The 23748-nt window shown below is 44.0% G+C and overlaps 1 protein-coding gene across 15 annotated transcripts in view; it reads left to right on the forward strand.

The window, feature by feature from the left end:
• Nucleotides 1-23748, forward strand: part of FGFR2 (fibroblast growth factor receptor 2) — a 103232-nt gene that overhangs the window by 33298 nt on the left and 46186 nt on the right. For all 15 annotated transcript variants that reach the window (XM_061188638.1, XM_061188714.1, XM_061188796.1 and 12 more), the window contains 2 exons: nt 5780-5949; nt 16927-17050. In XM_061188638.1, the coding sequence (XP_061044621.1) occupies nt 5780-5949; nt 16927-17050 (294 nt within the window). The remainder of the gene's footprint in view (nt 1-5779; nt 5950-16926; nt 17051-23748) is intronic.

The following is a 23748-nucleotide window of genomic DNA, read 5'->3' on the forward strand; positions in this document are numbered from 1 at the left end:
CCTGAGCCCCACAGTCACACCTTCACTGACATCTCCATATTTTGTTAGATTTGTTTTCTCTTTCTCTGTGCAAAACTGAAGACAGATGAACTGCGGTCTACTGCAAGGATGGGGTAGAGCTCTCAGAGACGTGCCTCCTTCCCTCATCAGGGGTCAAAGCATTGAAATGTCCTGATTAGTGATATTTTTAAAGGCACTAATTATAGACTTAAGACAGAGGCCTTAGTGAGGCTTTAGAGAGTTTGTGAGACTTAATCTAAGAGCTGAAATAGGCTGTTGTTTTTTTTTTTTTACATCAATAAAAATACAGTTGGCAGTCATCAGCGGCCACAGCTCACATAAATCTTGAACTTTTGACTTAATTACCATGGGAGAGTTCAAAGGGCAGCATGGAGTGGTTGAAAGAGCACTGCTCAGGGAGCTGGAGACTTGGGTCTAGGCTCAGCCCAGCCTCTGGCCATGTGACCTTGATCAAATCACTTAACCTTTCTGGATGACATTGATCACACCAGCCGTTGGGCCAGATGGTCACTGAGGTCCCTTTTGGTACAGTGGTAATTTGAGTCCATGTTTTTCCTTTAAACCACCAGGCTGTATTCTCTCTATTTGGTTAGAGAGAGAGAGAGAGAGAGAGAGAGGGAAAAGACCATAAACCTTAGATGGCAGGGTGGGGATACGTAAGAGTTTTTGTGGGAGCCGGCTCAGCAGCCCATGTTTTCTCCTTAGGTTTAGGTTGCAGGGTCAAAATAAATCCTCTGATCCTATCATTTGTCGACAGAATCAATATCTGTGTAGAATATAGATAGATACCTGGAAAGCATGTTAGAACTGGGAGGGGCCTTATCAGGACATTCAGTTCAGCTCCCTCATTTTATAGCTCAGGCTTTTAACAGTTGTCCATCTGGTCTGTCCATCCATCCATCCATCCATCTGTTCAATAAACACTTGAGTGCCTGCTGCATCGTCTGAAGACGGCTCCAGCTGTACGCTCCAGGTGGTCTGCTCTTATTGGTCAACAGACATCGAGAGGAATATATTTCAGTCTAGAAACACCCTGGGCATGGAAACAGACATAAGTAACCAAGAAAATGGTGGACCAGAGAAGGAATGATGAATCTTTATTGTGGGATGAAGGGGGGTTAAGAAAGGCTGTGTTGAGGGAACGTTGAGGGAAGTTTCTGTGGGGTTATAAATCTGCTTAACCAGCCACAAGTTAAGAGACTTCTGTTGTATTAAATTAAAATTCTACTTACTTGGTATTATTACTAAGATACAGTATCTGTTTCAGTGTAGAAAATGATAGAGTAAATACACTAAACCTTGATGATGGGGTTGTATTTATTTATTTATTTTGGCTAGGTCTTAACTGTTCCCTTAACTTTCTCGTTATGAGTATTTAATGACTAAGAGAATGTCGTTCTTTTGCTACATACTACAGCAGAAGATTTGAGAGTGTCAGGGCAGAAGGGGCCATACCTATCATCTAGGTCAACGTATTTACTCCTGATTTAAGTAGAATTCATGTCATATGCCATCAGGGGTTTATACCACAATTCCGTCCCTATTAAATACATCCCTAAGATTATGTCAGGGAAGGTATACAAAGTGGATGCCGTACACCTCTTTCAAGCAACAGGATGTGGCCTTGGCCATCCGTATTGAGCATCTACTGTGTGCTAGAGTCTTCTCTGCTTTTGTAGATCATTAATTTGTTAAGTGAGTTCCTCCTCCAAATGAAAGTTGTTAATGCTGTTCACAGCCTTGGGATAGAAGAGGCCTCATTAGGTAGAGGAGCTTTTTGGTAGCCTGGTCCCTGTTTCTCTCCAGCTGCATTGTAGTTCTTGGGGTGGGGACCCTGGCATTTCCATGTGTCCAGACTGCAAACATAGCAGGAAATACTGAAGACAGGAAGAGTTTGCAGAGGACATAGGCCATTGATGATGGAAACACAGCAGGGCTATTCCTACAGTGTAATTATTTTTCTGGACCTTCCAGATTCTTCAGGTTTTCCATAAAACTAGTTTATTTCAGAAAGAGCCGTTGTAAAATAATAAAATAACTCCTCCCCTCCAGCATTATGTTCTTAAAAAAATTAGTGAGCTTGACATCTTAAAGGAAGGCCTCATCATGAAAGTACATCGTGCCTGTGTGATGTTAGCACCCAGAGTGGTGTTGGACACGGGGTTGGTGGTGACCCATCACTGCCACTCAGGGAACCTCGAAAACTTGGCCTGACAGCCCTTTTTGTTGAGCCAAGCTTTACCGTTATTCAGAGAAAGCGAATGTTGTGAATTCAGGTTTCCAGTGACAGTCATGTAGGTGATTGGCTTCTACTTTGTTGATTAGATTTCATGGCGCCTCACCCACCTGCGATCTCTGAGCCTTTAGATGAGAAACATGGTGCCCACAGACTTTATTTTTTAAAAATTTTTTTCTGGTTTCTTTTTTTTTTTTAACATCTTTATTGGAGTATAATTGCTTTACAATGTTGTGTTAGTTTCTGCTGTATAACAAAGTGAATCAGCTATAAGTATTCATATATCCCCATATCCCCTCCCTCCTGCGTCTCCCTCCCACCCTCCCTATCCCACCCCTCTAGGTGGTCACAAAGCACTGAGCTGATCTCCCCGTGCGATGCAGCTGCTTCCCACTAGCTATCTGTTTTACATTTGGTAGTGTATGTATGTCCATGCTACTCTCTCACTTCATCCCAGCCTAACCTTCCCCCTTCATTGTGTCCTCAAGTCCATTCTCTACATCTGCGTCTTTATTCCTGTCCTGCTTCTAGGTTCATCAGAACCTTTTTTTTTTTTTTTTTGATTCCACATATATGTGTTAGCCTACGGTATTTGTTTTTCTCTTTCTGACTTACTTCACTCTGTATGACAGACTCTAGGTCCATACACCTGACTACAAATAACTCAATTTCATTTCTTTTCATGGCTGAGTAATATTCCATTGTATATATGTGCCACATCTTCTTTATCCGTTCATCTGTCGATGGACACTTAGGTTGCTTCCATGTCCTGGCTATTGTATATAGTGCTGCAATGAACATTGTGGTACGTGACTCTTTTTGAATTAGCCCATAGACTTTAGATGAGAAGCATGGCTGTGTGTCTGTTTTGCACAAGCAGATTTTATAGGTGCAGTTTTGGTGATTGAAATTTCACCCCAGGGAAGTGGCTACCTGCCAGAAATTCCAACAAAATTCTTTCACCCTTGTCCTTAAATAATTCCTCAGGCTCCAAGAAAAAGGTGCTGGTTGCCAGTGTGCTATTGCCACAGGCCATGACCGTACAGGCCCATGTGGTCTGGGGATCCCCATGTGGGTTGCAGGCTCGCCAGCAGCTTAGCCCAGCGAGGGAGAAGCAGCGCTACGTTCCTAGTTGCTAACGCTCAGTCCTGCTTTTCAACATAGGGAACATGGAAATCATGCCTGTTGGTACGTAAGCACATGTCTGTTGATTTCTTTGTATATAAAAATGAAAAGACATTCCACAGGATCAGGGCAGCTGTAATTGACGGTATCTGAAAGAGCTACTACATTAATATTTAGCTAATTCGTATGAATAGGCTATTGTGTTTACTTAAACAGATAACATGAATGCAGACACCTGACAGCATGAGGTATGCTTTTCATTTAGGTCAGATTTGTAAAAGTCTTTGTGTAGCGACAAAGCTCATTATTTATTTTGTGCTCTCAGTGCTTTCTTTTTTAGTGGCTGTGGACGGATTTTTCTAAGTAGAAGCTTTTAAAATGAAAGATGATTGAAATTGTTTCAGTATATGCCAGGCCCTGGGAGACTTGTGATAAATAGGAATCGAGTACTCCCTGGGGAACCCTCAAAAGAATGGGTGTGTTTATGGGCATTTGACACCCCAAGTCAAGTGGCTACCAAGTTGCCTACTCATTACACATGCAACTGGATTCAGAGGAAAGAAGGGCAGTCTATTTTCTCCCCCGGCTCCCCTCCCGCCCTCCCCCTGGGCTTTCTGTCTCTGGTGCACATGACCGACAAGTTTTGCCTCACTTTGCTCTGCCTTGGCATCATGCCGATACCACCTATACCCCCACCACCTTGACACTTAGATAAGCAGAAGGATAAAGAAGATACAGCATGTCCCTGTTAAGAAATCCCTGTTTCACCTTTTATAGCAGGTTTCAAGAGCAAGGGTGAGTCAAAGAAGGGTAGGTGTTTTGGATGCAGTTTTTCCACTTTCTGATTCCACCATGACGGCCTGGCTGTTAAGTGAAGGGCATTGTTACCTCGCCAGGAACGAGCTGTGTCATCCACAGAACAGAGGAGGAAACTTCTAAATCTGCATCGTAGACAAAGCCCCTTCCTACGCCCATTTTTGCTTCTGCTTTGTGGAGGGTGTGTGCTGTTGCTCAGTCTAACCCTTGTTAGAAATAAGCACTTATGGATCAGTCTTCAAGAATTTTAGTGTTCTAGAATGTTCTAGGATGTTCAAGGCCCTGCTGATGGATGCTTTAGGGGGGGATACAGGGATTTTGGTTACCTGTTTGCTAAGACAGAATCACGCATGTGAAAAGTTAAATTGCTGTATAAGATTTCATTGGAAATCCTGGGCAGTAATAACGGAGGCAGTGTGCCTTCAGCCGAGGCTGTCTGTCCTGGACGCCAGTCCTGCACATCAGAGAGGTTAAAGGTATGGATTCCAATGCTTTGGAGAGTAGGTAGGGGAGACAGACAGTGGGCTCTGGAATCAAACTGCCTTGGCTCAAATCCTGCTTGCTCTTCTTCCTAGTTTTGTGGCTGTGGGCAGATTACTTCTCTGTGACTCAGTTTCCCCATCCCTAAACAGGGATTATAATTGAATTGTGTCAGGATTAATACAGTAAACACGTGAGAGCTTTTGGGGCTTTGTCTGCAAATAAGAAGCACCCAGTCAATAGTGGTCATGAGCCATTATTTGCAGGCTTGAAGAATTTATGGCAGTATTTCCAATTGATGCTGTGACTTTAATTTAGAAAAAACGTCCTTCCTGTGGTAATTGAAAAAGGTGTCTCCTCCTTTGAGTTTAAAAAATCACTAGCGTCCCTGTCTTTGAGGGCTACTTAGAGGGCACAACTTTAATGTTTAATTGGCAGCTTCCTATTAAGTTACCTGCTTAGACATGCTGGTAGAATTATGGCATTCACAGCCACCATTGGAGAGGAAAGAAACCTTTTTTTTTTTTTCATTTTAAAAGTTAAAACATATTTAGTAACATGGCTTGTTGACTTGTCATATAAAGTGCTGGGAAATTAATGATGCCTCCCTGAATTATTTTACCCTACTGAGATAAGTTATACTATTGATTACCCTTTGAAGCGCCAATGGATAAATTGATGTGGCTTTTGGGCACAACTTGTTTATGTGTATATGTGGTCCTTTCATAGGTGTGGTGATCTAAAATGATATATTTGAGGGGGACTCAGCTGTTGTTACGGTATGTGTTGTCACTGTGTGTCTAAAGTAGCATTTTAAAACATGATTCATAAATTTATATTCTGGCACTAAGAACAGGGAGAGAAGGTTCCCTGTTAATAGACATAAACTATAAACTATCAAGCAGCCCACCTCCAGGGACCTTCTGGGAGGCCAGCTGGATCAGACTTCAGAAAATGTTTCCCTAATGTAAATATTACCCAAAGATTTTGAAAGCGTCGGATCGTTCACATACAAAAGAAAATGATCTTACCTGTTAGGAGTTTAATGATGGAGATGAAGCTATCCATCTATGTACATTATAATGTCATTTTCCAAAACAGGAGCACCGTATTGGACCAACACAGAAAAGATGGAAAAACGGCTGCACGCCGTCCCAGCAGCCAACACTGTCAAGTTCCGCTGTCCAGCTGGGGGGAATCCAACACCAACGATGAGGTGGCTGAAAAACGGGAAGGAATTTAAGCAGGAGCATCGCATTGGAGGCTATAAGGTAGAATGAAGCTTTCAAAATATTCTATTTCTTAAATTTTTATTTCTTTATTTTTTTAAGTAGTCAAAAGTTAGCAGGAACTAGAAGAAATATTCTTTTTAAAAAAACCAGTAATTATCATAATTGATCGTTTCCATGTTTGATATTTTAAAAAAATTACCCTGGACTTGCATGTAATTTTAAAGTACAGTCCCCATTTGTGTTGTTCTTTATATGAAGAGAGTTTAGTAACAGAAGGGTCGAAAGTTGAGAGTCTGTTTTCTATATGTTTTATGGTCTGTAAAACTAAAACTGGAGCAGAATTTGAGAAGTGTAAGTACAGTTGCCTTATCTGAGCAGGATTGTATGAATAGTGGATGGACTTGGTTGAGAGACTGGGGTATGAAATACTACTTATTAAGAGAGAACACTTCCCAGGACTTCCCTGGTGGCGCAGTGGTTAAGAATCCGCCTGCCAATGCAGGGGACACTGGTTCGAACCCTGGTCCGGGAAGATCCCACATGCCGCGGAGCAACTAAGCCCGTGTGCCACAACTACTGAGCCTGCGCTCTAGAGCCCACGAGCCACAACTACCGAGCCTGCGTGCCACAACTACTGAAGCCTGTGCACCTAGAGCCCGTGCTCCGCAATGAGAGAAGCCACTGCAATGAGAAGCATGTGCACCACGACGAAGAGTAGCCCCTGCTCGCCGCAACTCGAGAGAGTCCATGTGCAGCAATGAAGACCCAATGCAGCCAAAAACATAAATAAATAAAATTAAAAAAAAAAAAAAAGAACACTTCCAAGATGACAGAGGCAATCTCCCCGTCCTCCATCCTCAAGGATTCTGAAGAGCCCATTACAGAATGTGGTGAAATATAGTCTCATCACTCACTGGGGAGGTTGAAATTGACAGCCGTTTCCCTGAAGATGCCTCTTCAGGCGTTTGTTCATCCATTGAGCAAATGTCGATCGAGTGCCCTCGTAGCAGGCACCGTCCTAGGCTCTGGGCAAAGCACGGCCCTAGCTTCGGGGCTCCTCGTCCAGCAGGAAGGCAGACAAAAGAGCTGGCAATCAAGACACTGATATGGGTGAAGTTAGAAGAGTATGTTGTGCTGTGGATGTGCAGAGAGAGGTGATGTTGGCTCCTTGGGAGACTACGGTAAAGGAGATCAGGAAAGGATTCTAGGCTGAGTTTGAAGGAAGGTTGTCTCAGAAGAGTGATATGGAATTTCCAGATCATTTAGTGTGGAAGGGGAGAACTTTACGAATTTAGTGTATGAGGACGACTTAAGGAACCTTACTGTGAAATTCTTTGGTGCATTTGGAACATGAATGGGTGTATCAATTACCCATTGCCTTGTAACAAATTACCCCAAGACCTGGTAGCTTTAATAACAGCATTTATTCTCTCACAGTTTCCATGGGTCAGGAATCCAGGTGTGGCTTAGGTGGCCTTCTGTCTCAGGGCCTCTCACAGGACGGTAATCATGGTTTCAGTTAAGGCTGGGGTCTCATCTGAAGGGTCAGTGGGGAAGAATCTGCTTCCAGACTCACTCATGTGGTTGTTGTCAGGATTCACTTCCTTGCAGGCTGTTGGACTGGGGGCCTCAGTTCCTCACTGGCCGTTGGCTGGAGGCCACCCTTTTGCCACATGGGCCTCTCCATAGGGCAGCTGACAGCACGGCAGCTGGCTTCCTGAGGGGGAACAGACAAGACAGAGGAGAGTATGAGGAAGACAGATGTCACAGCCTTTGTAACCTAATCACAGAAGTGCCATCCCACCACGTTTGCTGTTTTCTACCATTAAGTAAGTCACCAAGGGAGGTGATTATTGAGGGCACGAACATCAGGAGACATGGGGATCACTGGAGCATCGGAGAAACCTGCACAGTGGATGAAACAGAATATGCATCAACTCAGGCCCCAGGTCCTTAAGAACCATGTGGGAGAGGATTTCTTGGTGGCAGCAGTGTGGTACCCAGGAGGACTTTCCTTGATGTACCCCTTACCTGTGTTAACACAGCAACATCACTTTAGATGGCAGGTGAGTCCCTGTCCCATCCCTGCTGCGCTCAAATGGGGCTTCCCTCCACACAAAGTGCCCTGGAGCCCTTTCCCGAAACACTCTACACAGTTACTCATCTTGAAAGGGTTAGTATTTTCGTCTGTAAGAATTTTTGACTTTTGTTTTAACATTGAAAAATTACTTTCTAGAAGCCAAAACCCAGAGGATAATTGGGAAAGCCTACGAGTAAATTTCTAAGCGCACATGTGGGCAGTTTATGTGTGAAACAGATGTGAAACACATCTGCTGGAAGGTGGATGCCTTTGAAGCTGTGGAGTAGAAATACTTGGGTTGTCTTCTACGACTCCTGCTCATTGGGGGAAGCAGTAGCAGGAGAACGATTTGTCTCTTTGTTCAGATCTTAGACTGGTACAATGAGATTGGAGGTTGGCTTTTTTTTTTTTTTTTTTTTTAAAGAATGAATAGACAGAGATTTCATTAGGTGATGCTGGTTGTAAAGGAAGAGTTAAGCCACTCAAATCGGGGCCCCTGGGATTGTTCTAACCACCAAACGTTCTCTGAAATCATAACTGATGCAGTTCGAATGATTTATTTAAATACAACTTAAGTATAAGAAGGGTGGTCAAAATCTTGGTGGTTAACTCATTTCCTTCCCTAAGACAGTCTGGGAAATGAGTGCAAAGGGTCAGTGAGCCTCCAGAAACTCCTGGTCTCAAAATAAATAGGACCAACATCATTATTATGGGTAAGGAGCTTTTTGCAAATCTGAATTAGTGATTACAAATACGCTGGAAGACTAAGGGTGCCAAATGAGGAAACGCTGCTTGATTTTTAACAGGTGCAGTTCGGTTTTGATTATTGATGACAACATTCCACTAAATGAAGAGCAGCTATATCCTAAAAGCGAAACTAGGAACCTTTAGCCCCTTCCCGAGGAGGCACAGATGACCAAAGTATTTTTGTTGTTTGATGTTGGAGTCATTTCTGGAGTGAAAGAGGAATGGAATTCGAGTGTGTGGGGAGAAAAATCTAAACTCTGTTTTGCTTTTCAACGAAAAGGGCAAACAAAAGGGAGAGTATTACACCTTTGGAGCGGGGGTGGGGAGTGCCGGCCGGCAGTGATGAGGGTGCATCTCTTGCCCAGCTGGCCTTTCTCTCTGGAGAAAGAGGCTGGGACGGTGGGCCTGACTGGCCTGGGGGCTTGCCGCATCGCTGCAAGGGTAGTCAACCTGGGTTCACAACAGTTGTGGCATTGGTCACTCGTTTTGGGAATACGGGACACCCTTAGAAATTCCATTGAGCCCAACGGGCTTCTGGGACTTGAAAGGAAAAGACAGAGATCTCTTCTCTCCTGGGAAAATATAGTTACCTAAGCTAAAGTCTTGCTAATGACATGTTAGACCCACCCCAGGTCCCCGGGTTCCTAGGCCATGAAGTCACTAAGGGTCACAGAGGTGGACTCCCACCTGAGGGCCACCCCCGCTGGGCTGAGCTCCGGGACAGAGTGGGGAGCATGGTCATGATGGGGGCTTTTCCCTCTGATGTTTTCTTTGTTACCTACATACGCTTGTAAAGAACTGTGTCTCTGAACATTTGACCTGAGGGATCCGTATTGTACAGTTTGTAGTTTCCATTCCTCGGCACTTCCCCCCAAAGCCGAGACCTAATTGTTCACGTGGAGGGCCCGACTGATGTTCAAATGACCCCTCCTCTCATTCCCGTCCCTTTGCTCTTTTATTTAATGAAGAAGCAAAGTGTCAAGTTTTCCAAGATGTATTTTTCCAGAAAGCAAGACCTGAAATTTTCCACAAACAAAATTGTGATTTTTTGGTGTGCATTTCTGGGATTTTTTTTTTTTTCCTCCTTCATAAATCTCATTCCATAAACCATGGCTGTGCTCTGGTGGCCCAGCTGTCTGTCTAGCTCTTTCTACCTGTTTATGGGCTGGGCACTTTGGCCCTGGTCTACTGTATTATTCATATGTGGCCATTGAAGGGAGAAGGAACACAAAAAACCAAAACAAAGTCAAGGAGAATTATGAAACAGGACAGAAAGCTCATTTTAATTAAAATGGCCCATAGAGCTCTTTGGTATTCTGTGTTTCAGTCTTATTTATCAAAGCACTCATGCTGAGCCATTCTTAGGTTATTAAGAGCCAAATTACTGTTTTTCTTAGTATGTGGGCAAAGGCTGGTTGGATGTTATATAATGACAAAGCATGACTTGAAGCAAAACCATATCTCCCTAATTGTGCTGATGCCTGGGCTTTTTAACATCAGTTAAAAAGTTGGCTAAGCTCTCTGGGCTTCACATCACCTATCCTTAAGATGAGAAGATGGGATAGGAAATCGCTAACGTCTGATCCTTTCCAGCACGAAAACCTGTGATTTAGTAGCATAACCATAATGCAGCATCAGCCATTTTTCATCTTAAACAACAGCACAGATTTTTTTTTTTTATAAGGAGGTTGCCTTTAAGGCTAGATATTTAGTAGGGCTCTGAACAATGATTACAATTAAATGTAGAAAAAGCAAGAAGATGACTGAGATAATTAATAGACCACCTCAATTACTAGCTCATTCCTAGGTAATGATTTAGGCATAGAGGAGAAGAACATTCTTAAAAACCGTCTTTCAAGCCACTTACTAACTGCGTAAGACCCAAGAGAGATCATGGGACAAAGCTCTCCCTCAACATGGCCATAGAATTGGCACAAGAGCCCACGGTGTCCAAGAGTTTAGAATTCCCACGGAGCCGCCTGGCAGAGGAAAGGAAGCATTGTAGAGTACGGACTATTAGTTTCCAAGTACATTTCAGGTCCAAGAAAAGACAACTAAAAAAAATTATTTTCTTATCACAACTGAACTGGTTGTTTTGATGGTTAGGTTAGATTTACATTTTCTAGGTTATTAAGTGTAATGCTTAACCCCAAAGTATGTTTATTTGGAAAAATCACTACTAATATGCTTTTTAATATATTTCTATTGGTTGAGCTTTTTTTCAACCAAGACACTTCTGCTTTAGTGTCAGGTCAAGCAGACTGTGATGAGAAGCAGGTGTATGTTGGTATCTGCTGGCGTGTGTTGTCTGCTCACCTGTGTGCTGACTGTTCCAGGTGCCTCCTGTATACATGGCACCCTGTCCCCTGCACAGCCCAAAGAGGTGGGCACTTTTCTTTTGTCCCTTTTACAGATGGGGCTCCTAGGTGGTGGAGCTGTTATTTGGACCCAGGCAATTTTTGCTCCAAAGTTCATGCTCTTATTAAACTGCTTTTTTTCAAATATAGTTCCATGTTTTGTTAAAAAAAAAACCAAAACACTGTTATGATAAATGAAAGACACGTAGATAGTAATGGCTTCCCAAGAGCATATAAATATCGGTTGATGCAAGGTATACTGTTGAGAGTAAAGTTGGGGGGGAGAGGTATCATGCTATTCTTCTAGCTTCCATGACCTGTATGAGATTTTTTTTCTGGTGTGTGGTAAAAGTATAACATAACATTTGTCATTGATTTCTAAAACTTTTTCATCATCCAAAATAGAAACTCTGTATCCATTAAACATTAATTCCCTATTCCTCCTTTCCCCAGGCCCTGGTAACTTCGAATCTACTTTCTATCTCTGAATTTGCCTGTCTAGGTATCTCGTATAAGTGGAATCATAGGAAATTTGTCCTTTTGTATCTGGCTATTTCACTTAATATGTTCAAGGTTCATCCATGTTGTAGCATGTATCAGAACTTCCTTCTTTTAAAAGAATGGCTGAATAATATTCCATTATATGGCTATATCACACTGTTTATCCATTCATCTGTTGATGGGCACTTGGGTTGTTTCCACCTTTTGGCTCCTGTGGATGATGCAGCTATGAACATTGGTGTACTAGTATCTGTTTGAGTCCTTGCTTTCAGTTCCTTTGGGTGTATACCTAGGAATGGAATTGCTGGATCATATGGTGATTCTGTGTTTAGCTTTTTAAAGAAGGCCATGAAATTTTTAAAGAGTTAAGTTCAAGAGGCAGTGGATGCCCTTTTGGCAGTCTGTCCCCAGAGCACCTTTCTGGGCACCGTCAGGGAACAGGCATAGAAGAGAACAGCCTTGCATTTTATAATTCACTTCCCACCTCCTCTGGAGAGATCCATTGTTTACTGAGTAGAGGGAAGAGTTTCTGCCACTGGTCCTCAAAGACCGGAGCTCACCCAGCCCTGTTCTCAGCCCAAAAAGCAAACTTCTTGGCGTTTAAGCATTAAACAGGTGTTTGTCTCCAGGTCTGCGTGGTGATAGGAAGCAGCATGTACCACAGCCCTTGGCACCTGGAAGCTCAGTTTGTATGTACACATCCCAGAGGGATGGTTTGGAGTCCCCCAGGAACCAGCTGAAAATGGGGATCTGGCATGGGCTAGTAAGATTTTATGCATCCTCATGACACCTGGTCTATGTTGAATTGTAGTTCATGGGGCACCTTATGAAGGCCAGGGTTAAAAGGGAGTGCTGTCCTTCTCCATAATTTGAGCCCTGATACTGGTGGAAGGAAGTCTTGGGGGTATTTACCATCATGTGGACACATCATTCCTCGATTTGGCACAGAGCAAAACTTTCCATCCAGCTTCTGGCTGTTTATTCTGCTTGTTATCGAACACCTGGGTGTTTGGAAATGTTCAGAGTTTTTTGCAATGTGGAAAGCAAACATCCAGGTGACAGCTGGGTCTTTGACCTTTCACCTTTCACCTAGGTGTTTTGGTGTCCTACCAACTCAATCGACATTCCCAGCTGTCAGCTGAAGGCTAGGGGTTTTACGTGCAACGTGGGGGCTTTAGGTAACTGAGGAATTCCGAGAAAACCTGTCTGGGCCACCTTTTGTCTTTGCAGTGACAGGGTGTAGAATGTTTGTGGATCCAGTTTTTGGATTACAAGTAAGAAGAGAGTTTAGGCCATTAGCTTCAGTCTGTTTGGTTTCAGTATTGAAATGTTATTTTTAGAAGTCTTTAGTGAACGTAGTTTTGAAACCCCATGCTTTCTCATTTTGTTCCTTGGCAGATGAAAAATACTGATGAATTCCACAAAGATTTAGCCACAGGGAGGAATGAAAAGAAGGGATTGTGCATGTGTTGGTTAACGCAGGATTTCTCTTCTCCCTGGCTTTCGTGGTCTGTCTGCCGGAGAGTTACACATGCAGTGGTTCTGCCACAAAACAACTACTACCCTAGGGTTTATTTCACTTTTTTGGTTGTGTGTGTGTGAGATTTATGTTTAAATTTGAAAAGTGAAAATGAGAAAAGAGTAAACATTTTTAATCCTACTACTTAATTATATAAAGTATATCACTAACAATTTAGTACATTTTCTTTCTGATTTTACCTTGTATACAAGTCATGCTTACAGATTCAGGCCTATATGCACCTAGAAGGTTGTGTGTGTGTGTCATGTGTGTGTCTTGTGTGTGTGTGTGTGTATATTTTTTACAAAATGGAATCATGAATATACATATTTGCATTCAGGCTACTTGTTTTCATTCATCAGTAACTCTTAATGATATTTTACCAGGACTGAACATAAGAATACCTCATTCTTTTTAATGACTGTATGCTATTCTTTTGGAATAAACTGTTCATTATGAATGAGTCTCCTGTTGGTGGATTCCAGTTTTTTTCTGTTACAAACTGTGCTTGAAGCAACAATTTTATTATGTGCTTTGAAGTAATCCTGCTCTTCTCTGTGTAGGCAAGATTTCCAGAAGTGGAATTAACTGGGTCCAAAAAAAAAAAAAAGTGTGTTGCTAATTTTAATGGGTACGAGCAAATTATTTTACAGAAAGATTTTTCTCAACTTATGTTATCAATTTGAGTTTCTATTTCCCTCCATCCTCACCAAGTACTCAATGACATTGATCTTTCTAATTTTTGTTAATCAACTGGTGAATAACAGTGTCTCATCATTGTTTTAATTTGCATTTCCCTGCTCCTTAATGAGGTTAAGCATCTTTTCATATGTTTATTGAGTATTTACATTCCCTCTTCTGTGCAACCAAAGGTGGTTTATGTTCATTTGACCTAAGTGGCAGAAACAATGGAGCATTAAAAAGCTGAGGAATTGAGAAAAACGTGTTGAAGATGACATCTTACATTTTTGTAGTTTCTTTAGGTGTACCCGGAATCTTGGTATGGAAATCGTGTGTTTAAAAAAGCACAGAAATCTTTGTGCCTCTGTTCCCCATCTTTGTAGAGTTACTGTTTGTAGTCTCTTAGCTTGTCATTAAGCAACCAGTAATTAATGGTAGGATGTCCCCTACAAAAGTGTCACATAGTCTCCCTGTTGGAGACTTCCAAGGGCATCCATTGGAAAATGCCACAGCTCATAAAATTTGGGATTGGTGGTATGTCGAGGAATCAAATACTGGAGCCACGGTATAAGAAAATAAATATTAACAGCACTGTATGGGGCAATATTGATCGAGTACCAAGGTCTCTGGAAGGGCAGTAACACCCTGTTTGGTAAATGTGTTTCTCATTGTGAAAGCATTTTATAAATGTTAACTTATTAACATTATTGTCGTGCATCTCTAAGAAGTAAATATCCAGGGAGCACATGCCCTTGTAGATCTTACGTGGAATGCCATAGCCCCGACGAAAGACTGGAGCTGACCATATGCCCTAGGGTTAAAAAAACGCAGTGGCATGCGGGGCTGTATATGCCAAGATTTAATGTCTCGGGCAGAGGCAGACCATGCCCTGCCTTCACAGTTCAGGTTCAGCTCCATTTGGAATCCACTCTGTGCCAAATCTGGATCCAGGCCCAAGAAAGACACTGACAGTTTGGATGGGGTCCAGAGACAGGCACTAGCCATGATTAAGGGCTTATGGGCATGACATTTGAGCAGGGGCTCAAAGAACTGAATATTTACAGCAGGGCTAAATGCTGGATTACGTGGCTTGGTGACATCAGGGCCCGAGTTACCCTCCACGTGACTGGTTCCTCAGAGGCCAAGAGGGTCCCATTCCTGATACTCCTGAGCGCTTATGGAGAGGGAGGGTCTCATTGTGGGCTCATCTGCCTCGAGTTAAATCAAGGAGCTAGCACCTGCCTTTTCCATGCTCTGAGCCTACAGCTCCAGGGTAGCCCCCGGGGGGACCAGGATTTCGATAGAGAATTCTTAAACTGGAAGTTTTAGCATTCACATCTTCTCCTCTTTCTGAACATCCCTTTTATACATTCTGCAAAGAAGGTGCTTATCCCAAGAGGAGACACAGCCTCTTGTTTTGGTTGTCCTAAAAGTCTGTGGCCCAGCCAAGAGCAGAAAGTGAGTCTTCTCCAATGTAGAGAATAGACTCTCTCCATTGTACGTCTGATGACTTCAAGTTCATTTACTGCCAGACATTTCACCTGGGACAGTGAGACGAACACCCCGTCACCAGCTCTAGGACCTTAGACTGAAACAACCTCCATGGTTTACAGGGGGAGTCGTTTTCAGGCAGCAGCTGAAGCAAAGTGACTGCTTGGAACTCAGCCTTAATTCAGGGCTTGTAGTCTGTTAAGAAGAAGAATCCAGCCTTCACCCCCATGATGCTTCCTAGGACTGTTAGCGATGACCAGCAATCTTGCTTTTGGACTCAGCGTCAGTAACGGCACTCTGCAGTGATGGCTTGTGCTGAACTGAACGGCTGACATGAAAAGAGTTGTACTATAGCGTGTTCTTCTAACCTCTTACCTCTGTTGGCTCTGCTTTTCAAAGTGGACAGCTGCTCTGCCCTCCCCTTTTTATAATGGAGCGTTCACGAGACGATCTTCTTTATTCTCTAATTTAGTTCCTTGAATCACCCATGTGCTTGCACAGGCTCTGCTGGCATTATCAGTTTTTTATGTGATTAAGGCAGAAAACACTTGCAGTGCTCAGGGAATCATTCAGAAGGTCAGTTGGAATTCCTGAAATAAGATGAGTAGGCCCTGGCTTTTTATTTTTTCTTTCCATTTCTCCAGAATGCCTTGTCCAAAATGCCTTTAAAGAGTGATACGGATTTGGAGAGAAATATTAAAGCCATGAACCTGAAAGATGAAATCTGCATTTTGGCCCTGATAAGGAAAAATCATGCTTGCTTGAAAGCCAGAGTCTATTGAAATACTTTGAAAGCAAGGTGGAAACCTTAGAATCTAGTCTGTTTGCATGTTGACAGAACTAGGGTAAGAATCACAATAACTTATTTTCTCATGTGCTGCTTATCTTTGAAAAGTCTCAAGGAGTTTGTAAACAGATGGATACACAACTTAAGTTTCCTGAGGATTCATTGCTCCCATGTTTGAAATTCCGAGTGTATCTCAGGAACATGTAGCATCTGTTCAGTCAGAGATGGGAGGGGCAGACCTATGTTTCCAGCTGAAACTTCTTGAGATGTCCTGACAGCATCTAAGCGCTGTGGGGAAGGATCTAAGAGGACTTCAAACCAGAAGCTTCCAGGAACAATAACAGCACCCACCTTGTGGGCTCCTTGGGAGAGTTAAGGTTAAATTAGCTGAGGTGGAAAGGAGCACTCAGGAAAGTGCCTGGTTTGCAGTACGTGCTCACTGGCGTCAGCTCTACGTAGTTCCTTGGTGCCGTAGGGGTTGAGGGCTCCCAGTGGCTGAGCAGTCTGAGGCTCACCTGCCCTGGGGCACTGATACTGTGGGTTAGTGTTAGGTTCCCCGGCCACTTGGCAGCTCCTGGAGGACCCCTCAAACCCATGACAGTGACAGACCTACTGCATACACTCTTTTGTATCTTAACATGACGATGTCAGCTTGCCAGATGTTCACCATGATGATAATTATTGTTTTCCTTTGTCACCAGTCTGAGTATTTATTATGAGGAAAATTTAGAATTCAGGTGATTCTTCTCTACCTTCTTTGTCTCCCTCAACTTCTTTTTAAATCAAGAAAGCAAAGTACCTGGTGTTCTATACTAAGATTGTTCAATAACCACCTTTACTCTCATCTTTGCAGGTACGAAACCAGCATTGGAGCCTTATCATGGAAAGCGTGGTCCCATCCGACAAAGGAAATTATACCTGTGTGGTGGAGAACGATTACGGGTCCATCAATCACACGTACCACCTCGATGTTGTTGGTGAGTTTGCGTCTCCCCCAGTGACAGCCACGTGCCAGCCTGCTGCAGCTTGACTCATTTGAAATTGTGAAAGTGAGTCTTGTTTCTCCCCATGCTTTCAGGAGACTTGGTTTGTTTTCATTCTTTCTAAATACACGCTATCATTTGGGAAGGATTCTTCTGTCATTTGACAATGTTCTGTTTCCTGATTAGCTGAGTTTTATGTGTTTTGCGTGATCCCCTTGGCTCCCAAGCATCATCTTGTGTCATGTGGATATGGTGTGAGATGTGCTGATGTTCTGGAAGCTGAGATTTCTCTGCAAAATGTTAGCGTGTGCAGGGAAAGGTACAGTTAGGCTGTGGGAGAACGTTGTTTCTGAAAGAAGGGCAACTATATAATGCTGGCTGAAGAGTAAAGGAAAAGGTATTATAATGACTGAGCTTACAGCTGGTTGGACGAAGGTCAACGTCAAGGGACCCTTCAGTCCCGTCAGAAGAAAGTCATTAGACACTGCAAGTTCAATGTCTATTCCTAGAAGCTATTTCTTCTGTGAAAAGGGAACTATTTTAATGGGCTTATGACTACTTTTTTTAATCAAAGTGCTTAAATAAGCTATTTTAATGAAATATCTTGAGACAACATAGCTTGTTGTCCTGGAAACTCAAATTTCTTCCTAAGTCTGGTCTATTATGATGGGTTTTGTTGTAACTGATGAAGAAAGGCTGTTTCTCTGTCTTGTTGGAGGACTGATAAACTTACACCTAGGAGGTGTCTCGTTTCGGGATGGTGGGCTGAGATCTTTTCTTTGTAGAAGCCACCTTTTGTCTTTGCCATCTACCCTGACTCTCAATTTGGCCACCCGTCCTTGAGTCCTTGCTGTGGGTTACCTAATCTGTTTGCACATCTCCACATGCAGGTTGCTGACTCCTGCTAAAGTCCCAGTCTCACCTTGATTCATTTTGCCTTAGTGTGACCCTCTGTAACCCCACAAACTCATGCCCACCCACTGTGCATCCATAAACAAAGGCCTTCCGCCATCATTTCCTGTGCATGTGCCCTTAGTATTATTTCACATGTGGGCATTTCTTCTTCTTCAATAAAATATAAACTCTTTGAGGAGAGAGACCCCATAGATATTTGAATTGCCCAAAGAGCCATTAAAGAAACTTTGCAAAAGCTTGATTAACCAAATTACGTAGATGTGGTTAATTGAAGTTTTAGGTTAACTGAAAATTAAATAGAAAACCATTTTAATTTTCTATCAGGTTAAATTAAATCCATAAGAAACTCTGCCTTAGAAAGCATGATACAGTCTTTATCTCCATTTGTAAGTGTTCAGTGAAAAGAGCAACATTTTGTTATTCAGAAGCCTTAGTGTGAAATTTGAAAGGATTTTGTATAATATAGATTCTATAGATAGTCATAAAAGCCTGAGTTTTAAGAGCCTTCTTTTCTCACAGAGATATTTGTGGAATGTTTCTTAGTGGGAATCACTATGAACAGATATTTTAGCAAACAAACACAAAGAGAAGTAACACTCAAACATGAGAAGAAAATGGTTAACATTTATTTTGGCATTGATGTGTCATAAGTCTGTTGATCAAAGAGCACACGACTTGGACTTCCCTGGCGGTCCAGCAGTTAAGACTCCACGCTTCCAATGCAGGGGGCGCGGGTTCAATCCCTGATCGGGGAACTACGATCCCACGTGCCGCGTGGCGCGGCCCCAAAAAATTAATTAATTAAAAAAAGAAAAAAACAAGAGGAGCACACCACTTGGATTTCACTTTGGGCCTCGCATATCCTGAGTTTGACATGAAAGTGTTCCTATTAAAGGAAAGAAAGTTTTGGGGCTAGAAGTTCTAAATACTTAATTTTGAACAAAAGTCATTTATTGTGGGAATAAAATCATTGTGCTACAGCAGTCTTTGGGGATCCTGGCTTTGCAGAGATCTACAAATCATTCATTAAGATTGGTTGGGGCCATTCCAGGAATCAGGAGTCATATCTCGGCCACTTCAGCCGCGGGCTCTTGCTTATAGCAGGTTTTAGGTTGAGTTGTTGTGTAAAATGTTCAAAAGCCCCTCACCCCACCTCCCCTTTCAGGTTTCTGGCAGCTCATCTCTGTGAAGCCCTGAAATCTCTCTTAGAGTTTAGGGTTGGATTTGAATTGGGCTGCTGAATAATGGAATTGTGCTGTCTAATGTTAATCCCCTGGCAATCAGTCTTGTTGAAAAGAGCGTATGATTCAGTGGTGTAATGTGGAGGGAGCGTAGTGTATGGAGTAATGCAGAGAAAGGCCTGATTATGTCACAAATTTGGGAGATCGCCCAGCTAAACGTGGGCCAATAATGACACAATGCTGGTTGGGAATATCCATTAAAGCTCAACCCCAATAATTTTCCAAGCCTTGAACCTTCTTTATAAATAGAAGCCAAAAGTCAGTGGAGTATAAGACATTTTCAGGAAAGATGGAGGTGTGAAATACTCTCATCTTTGCTCAAAACTCTAGTAATGGCTTTGAGAAGTGGTAATAAAATAAGAATTGAGTCAGCTGAAGAGTCTCAGGCAGACTTAACAGGGCTGGCAGACAGTCATCCTGAACATCTCGGCAAGTGGAAACAAAAGGGATTCAGGCTTGAACAGTGAATTTCTGGTGGCTTGTAGGTCCAAGTTTAATACATGGCTGCGTGATAGCAGCCTCTCAGCTACATCTCTGTTTGACAGAATATCACAGACTCTTTCCCAGAGAAAGTGAAGTCCTGTCCTAGTTCCCGTTCTCCGAGGTTTTATTTTTGTTGCTATGATACATAGGCTTGTAGTTTGGATATGACGACGCATCAAACTGGGTGAGACCTTTTTATTGAAATTCTTCCTTGGAAAGGCATTCCCATAAGCACTTTAATGTAAAAGCTGTGTAATTTAAGTGACATTCTTGTGTTCTGGAATTAAATAGCAAGCCATTGTTGTGTGTGAGGGAAATGCTTTGGTTTATGGGAGCCCTTTTAGGAGCCTTGCTTGATCCTCATTAAAATTGACACCATTACTTTTCAGCCATTTACTTGCAAGGGAAAATTAGTGTGAAGCTCCACATCTCAGTAATTGTGGTGATAATAAAACGGGCTCTCCTTAAAATAGCGAGCTCTGGGAGGTGGCAAGTGTTCACCCGTAGTTCATCAGTGAGCGAGGCTGAAGCACAGGATGCTGCCTGGGGCCCTGCCACCAAGAAGCAGCAGCCTGGCAGAAGTCGTTTAACTTTTGGTTTCGCTCTCCTCGTGTCTGAAAAGGAAGGTGCTGAGACTCACTAATGTTAGATAAAGGCAGCCTGGTGGTGTGAGCACAGCGGGTCTGTCGGCCCGCACACTGGGGACCAAGCGAACTGGGACAAGTGACTTAGCTCCTCTGAGCCTCTCTCAGAGATGATGCTTACCTCGTTTCTGTGATGGCTGTATCAGTTTCCTAGGGGCTGCTGTAACACATCATCACAGGCTGGATGGCTTAAAACAATAGGAAATTATTCTCTTGTCAGTTCTGGAAGCCAGAAGTCTGAAGTCAGGCTGTCGGCAGGGTTGGATCCTTTTGGAGATTCCGAGGGCGAATCCGTTCATGCCTCTGTCCCAGCTTCTGGTGGCTGTCAGCAGTTCTTGGCTTGTGGACATATCACTACGTCTCCAGCTCTGTGTTCCCGTGGCCTTCCTCTCCATGTTGTCTCAAATCTCCCTCTGCCTTTCTCTCGTAAGGACACCTGTCATTGGATTTGGGGCCCACCTTCAATCCAGGATGACCTCATCTTGGGATCCTTAACTTAACCACAAAGACCTTATTTCCAAATAGGGTCACGTTCACAGGTGCCAGGGGTTAGGACATGGACTTATCTTTTCTGGGGCCACAGTTCAACCCACTATAGTGGTTATGAGAAATCGGTTGGGTAAACAGGTGAAAACACCCAACTGGTACCTAGGTGGCTAGCAACAGATGCTACTTTCCTCCTTTCCAAACTTGGAAACCCCTTTGAGGGTTAGAAGACATCTTAAGTGGCCTTTATTGACTCAACCAGAAGTTTTATTGAACAACCTGGATGCCGTGTTGGGACCGACAGAACCGGTGGCTGACGGTCACTTGTCCTGCTGAGGTTTCCATCTTTGGTTAATGCTGTCGTCAGGGCTTTCCCAGGACTGAGATAGTTGCTTGAACTCGCAGAAGAGGGTTGTAGAGTTTGAGAGCTTCAAGTTCATCGAGTTGGTCTCGTTACCTCCACCTCCACCTCTCACCCCATTTTACAACTGGGGACCTCCAGGTTCCGGGCGGGTAAGTGATTTTTGCCAAGGTCTCGAAGGAACTCCAGAGCTGGGTCCTCTCGAATCCTAGATTCATGCTGTGCGCACCGCACACTGCTGTCTCTGTTTCAGGATTGCTGTGGAGTCAGCGGCTGCTGCAGCCAGACTCAGAGGTGAACCCCATGTGCAGCTCTTTGTTGCCAAAAAACTCCAAAAAGTGAGAGAGAGAGATGGAAGTATTCAGAAGACCAGTTGCTCCTTCTGACTCATATAGACCCTTTCTTTGGCTTTGAATTATGAACTCTGTCTCCTTTTGATGTCCAGTTCTGCATTCCCAGAGACCATCAGATAACTTATGAGCTTTTCACCTGGCATCGGGTATTCTGGGGGGTAAAGGGCAGCAGAGGTGGATACGGGTCCTCTGGATTTGCAGAGGCCAGCCTTGCCTACTCCTCTACAGTCTACTTTCCAGAAATTTGTCCTCCCAGGGCAAGAGCTGTAAGCAGTGCACAGTGTCTCGGTGGATGGTTGGGAGCCGGTCGGGGCCAGGAGTCCCTTCAGGCTGTGAGGGGATCACCCAGGCCCCTCCGCCAGCCCTGACTTGCTCGGCGGCAGACAGGGACAGAGCTGTCCACTGGCCCTTGACATCAATCCGCTGTAACTCGGCTTCAGACGTGATGGGACTCAGCCCGAAAGCAAGAAGGAATCCGTCCCGGTGCTGACTGCCACCCCCCAGGTGTGTGTCGGGGAGGAGTGAAGGCTGTTGTTGAGGGCGCTGACCCATAGGCCTGACTAAGGGGCTGACGCCTGGCATTGAGCGCTCGGCAGCCCGTCCCCTGGGAGAAGTGGTGTCAATCGTTTATTGCTTGGGGCATCCCGTCCTGGGAAGACAAAGGACCCAGTGTGATCCCTGAGCCCTAGGAAGGGGACTGAGGCAAGTCAGAGCCCCTGAAACCACACTTCTGCAGTGCAGTGGACCTTTCTTTTTGGTGGGAGGTGTCAGGTTGGAACAAAGTAGTGTTTCAGTAAATGAAGAAATGGTGGTCTAGTTCATTAATTAACTGGTTGGTTTATTAGTGAGGCTCTCAAAATTAGGACCATTCCCAGCCACTTGCTCCTTATGGAAGACCCTTCTCTGTCCTAGTTTCTGTCACATCATGGCTCCCGGACACTGCTTTTGTTTCTCTGAGTGAAGAGGGTGGCTGTAGTGTAGGTAGCATGAAACTACACAATACCGTGTATCTGGAGATTTGAACACATTGGACACCTGACTCTCACCTTCCAACTTGTAGCTCTTGTGCATTTCCCTGGCACTCGCCAGGCCTCAGCTCCACAGAGCCCCTTGGGATTCTCAACTTGAAGCATCTTGACCTAGAAGCTTCCTGGCCAGACCTCATTTGATTTTCCATATTCATGATTTTGCTGCCAATGAATTCTTTTCCATTTCTTGCTCTGAGTTCAAGACTTGGTGTTTATCCTGATACTGGTTCTGCGTGCTAGCTTGACGTTGTGAAATCTAGCTGGAGGAAGGCAGAAAGCCCCTCAACTGAGAATGGATGGATGGAGGTGCCATGCCAGGCATAGGTCACAGTGGTGCCTTCCTCAGTGGGCTTGTTAAAGTGGACATGGAATGGTGGGGCTGTAGCGGGGGTTGTGTAGAAGGCCAAGTCCTGCTGCTTTTGTGGCTCCAGCAGCCAATACCTCCTCCTCGTCCCAACCGTTGCTACAGCATCAACCCTCGGGGGGCACCTGAGCACCTCTGGAGGTCCTGGTGGGAATTACGTGGGTGAGTGGTTCAAATGCTGTTTCCATCCTTTGCTAGCTTTGTGGCCTGGGAAGTCACGGAACTTCTGAACCTCAGTTTTCTCATCTGTAAAATGGGGGATGACATGCTTTGGTAGGAGGGCGGTGCTTTTAAATAATGGGACCCACGTGATCTCTAGTCCTGTCATTAGGGGGTCCCACACCTCCTTTCATAGCTCTAAGCCAAGACATGTTCACTCAGCTCAGCCCTGGCTAAAGGAGTGGTTGGTCCTCTCCTTTCCTTCAGGATGCAGATTTCAAAACTTCCTTTGGTAGCTACTGTTTAACGAGCTTTTTGGTTGCTACAGAGTGGCTTTTCATACCTATTTCACAACAGGTATTCCAGGGGCAAAAGCTGGCCAGTGGGTGGCTACATCAGCCCCGAATGTACTGACCAGCAGAAAGTGCTTTCCTGCAGGACTGATGCCAGCTCAAAGTTACTCCTTCTGGGCATTGAGGGCAGGTGATGCCTGTGGGTGCCAGCTCCTGGGGTTGGAGCAGGCACACGCTGGCCTGGATGGGACCATGTTAGAACTGCCGTATCAGCACATTTGCCACGTTCTCTGCAAGCCATCAGTTGCCCTCTGCTCCATAGTTGAGGAAGGAAGCCTTATTGATTGTTTTAGATTCTGGCAGCG

This window comes from Eubalaena glacialis, chromosome 1 (genome assembly GCF_028564815.1).
Source record: "Eubalaena glacialis isolate mEubGla1 chromosome 1, mEubGla1.1.hap2.+ XY, whole genome shotgun sequence".
In the NCBI taxonomy this organism is placed as follows: Eukaryota; Metazoa; Chordata; class Mammalia; order Artiodactyla; family Balaenidae; genus Eubalaena; species Eubalaena glacialis.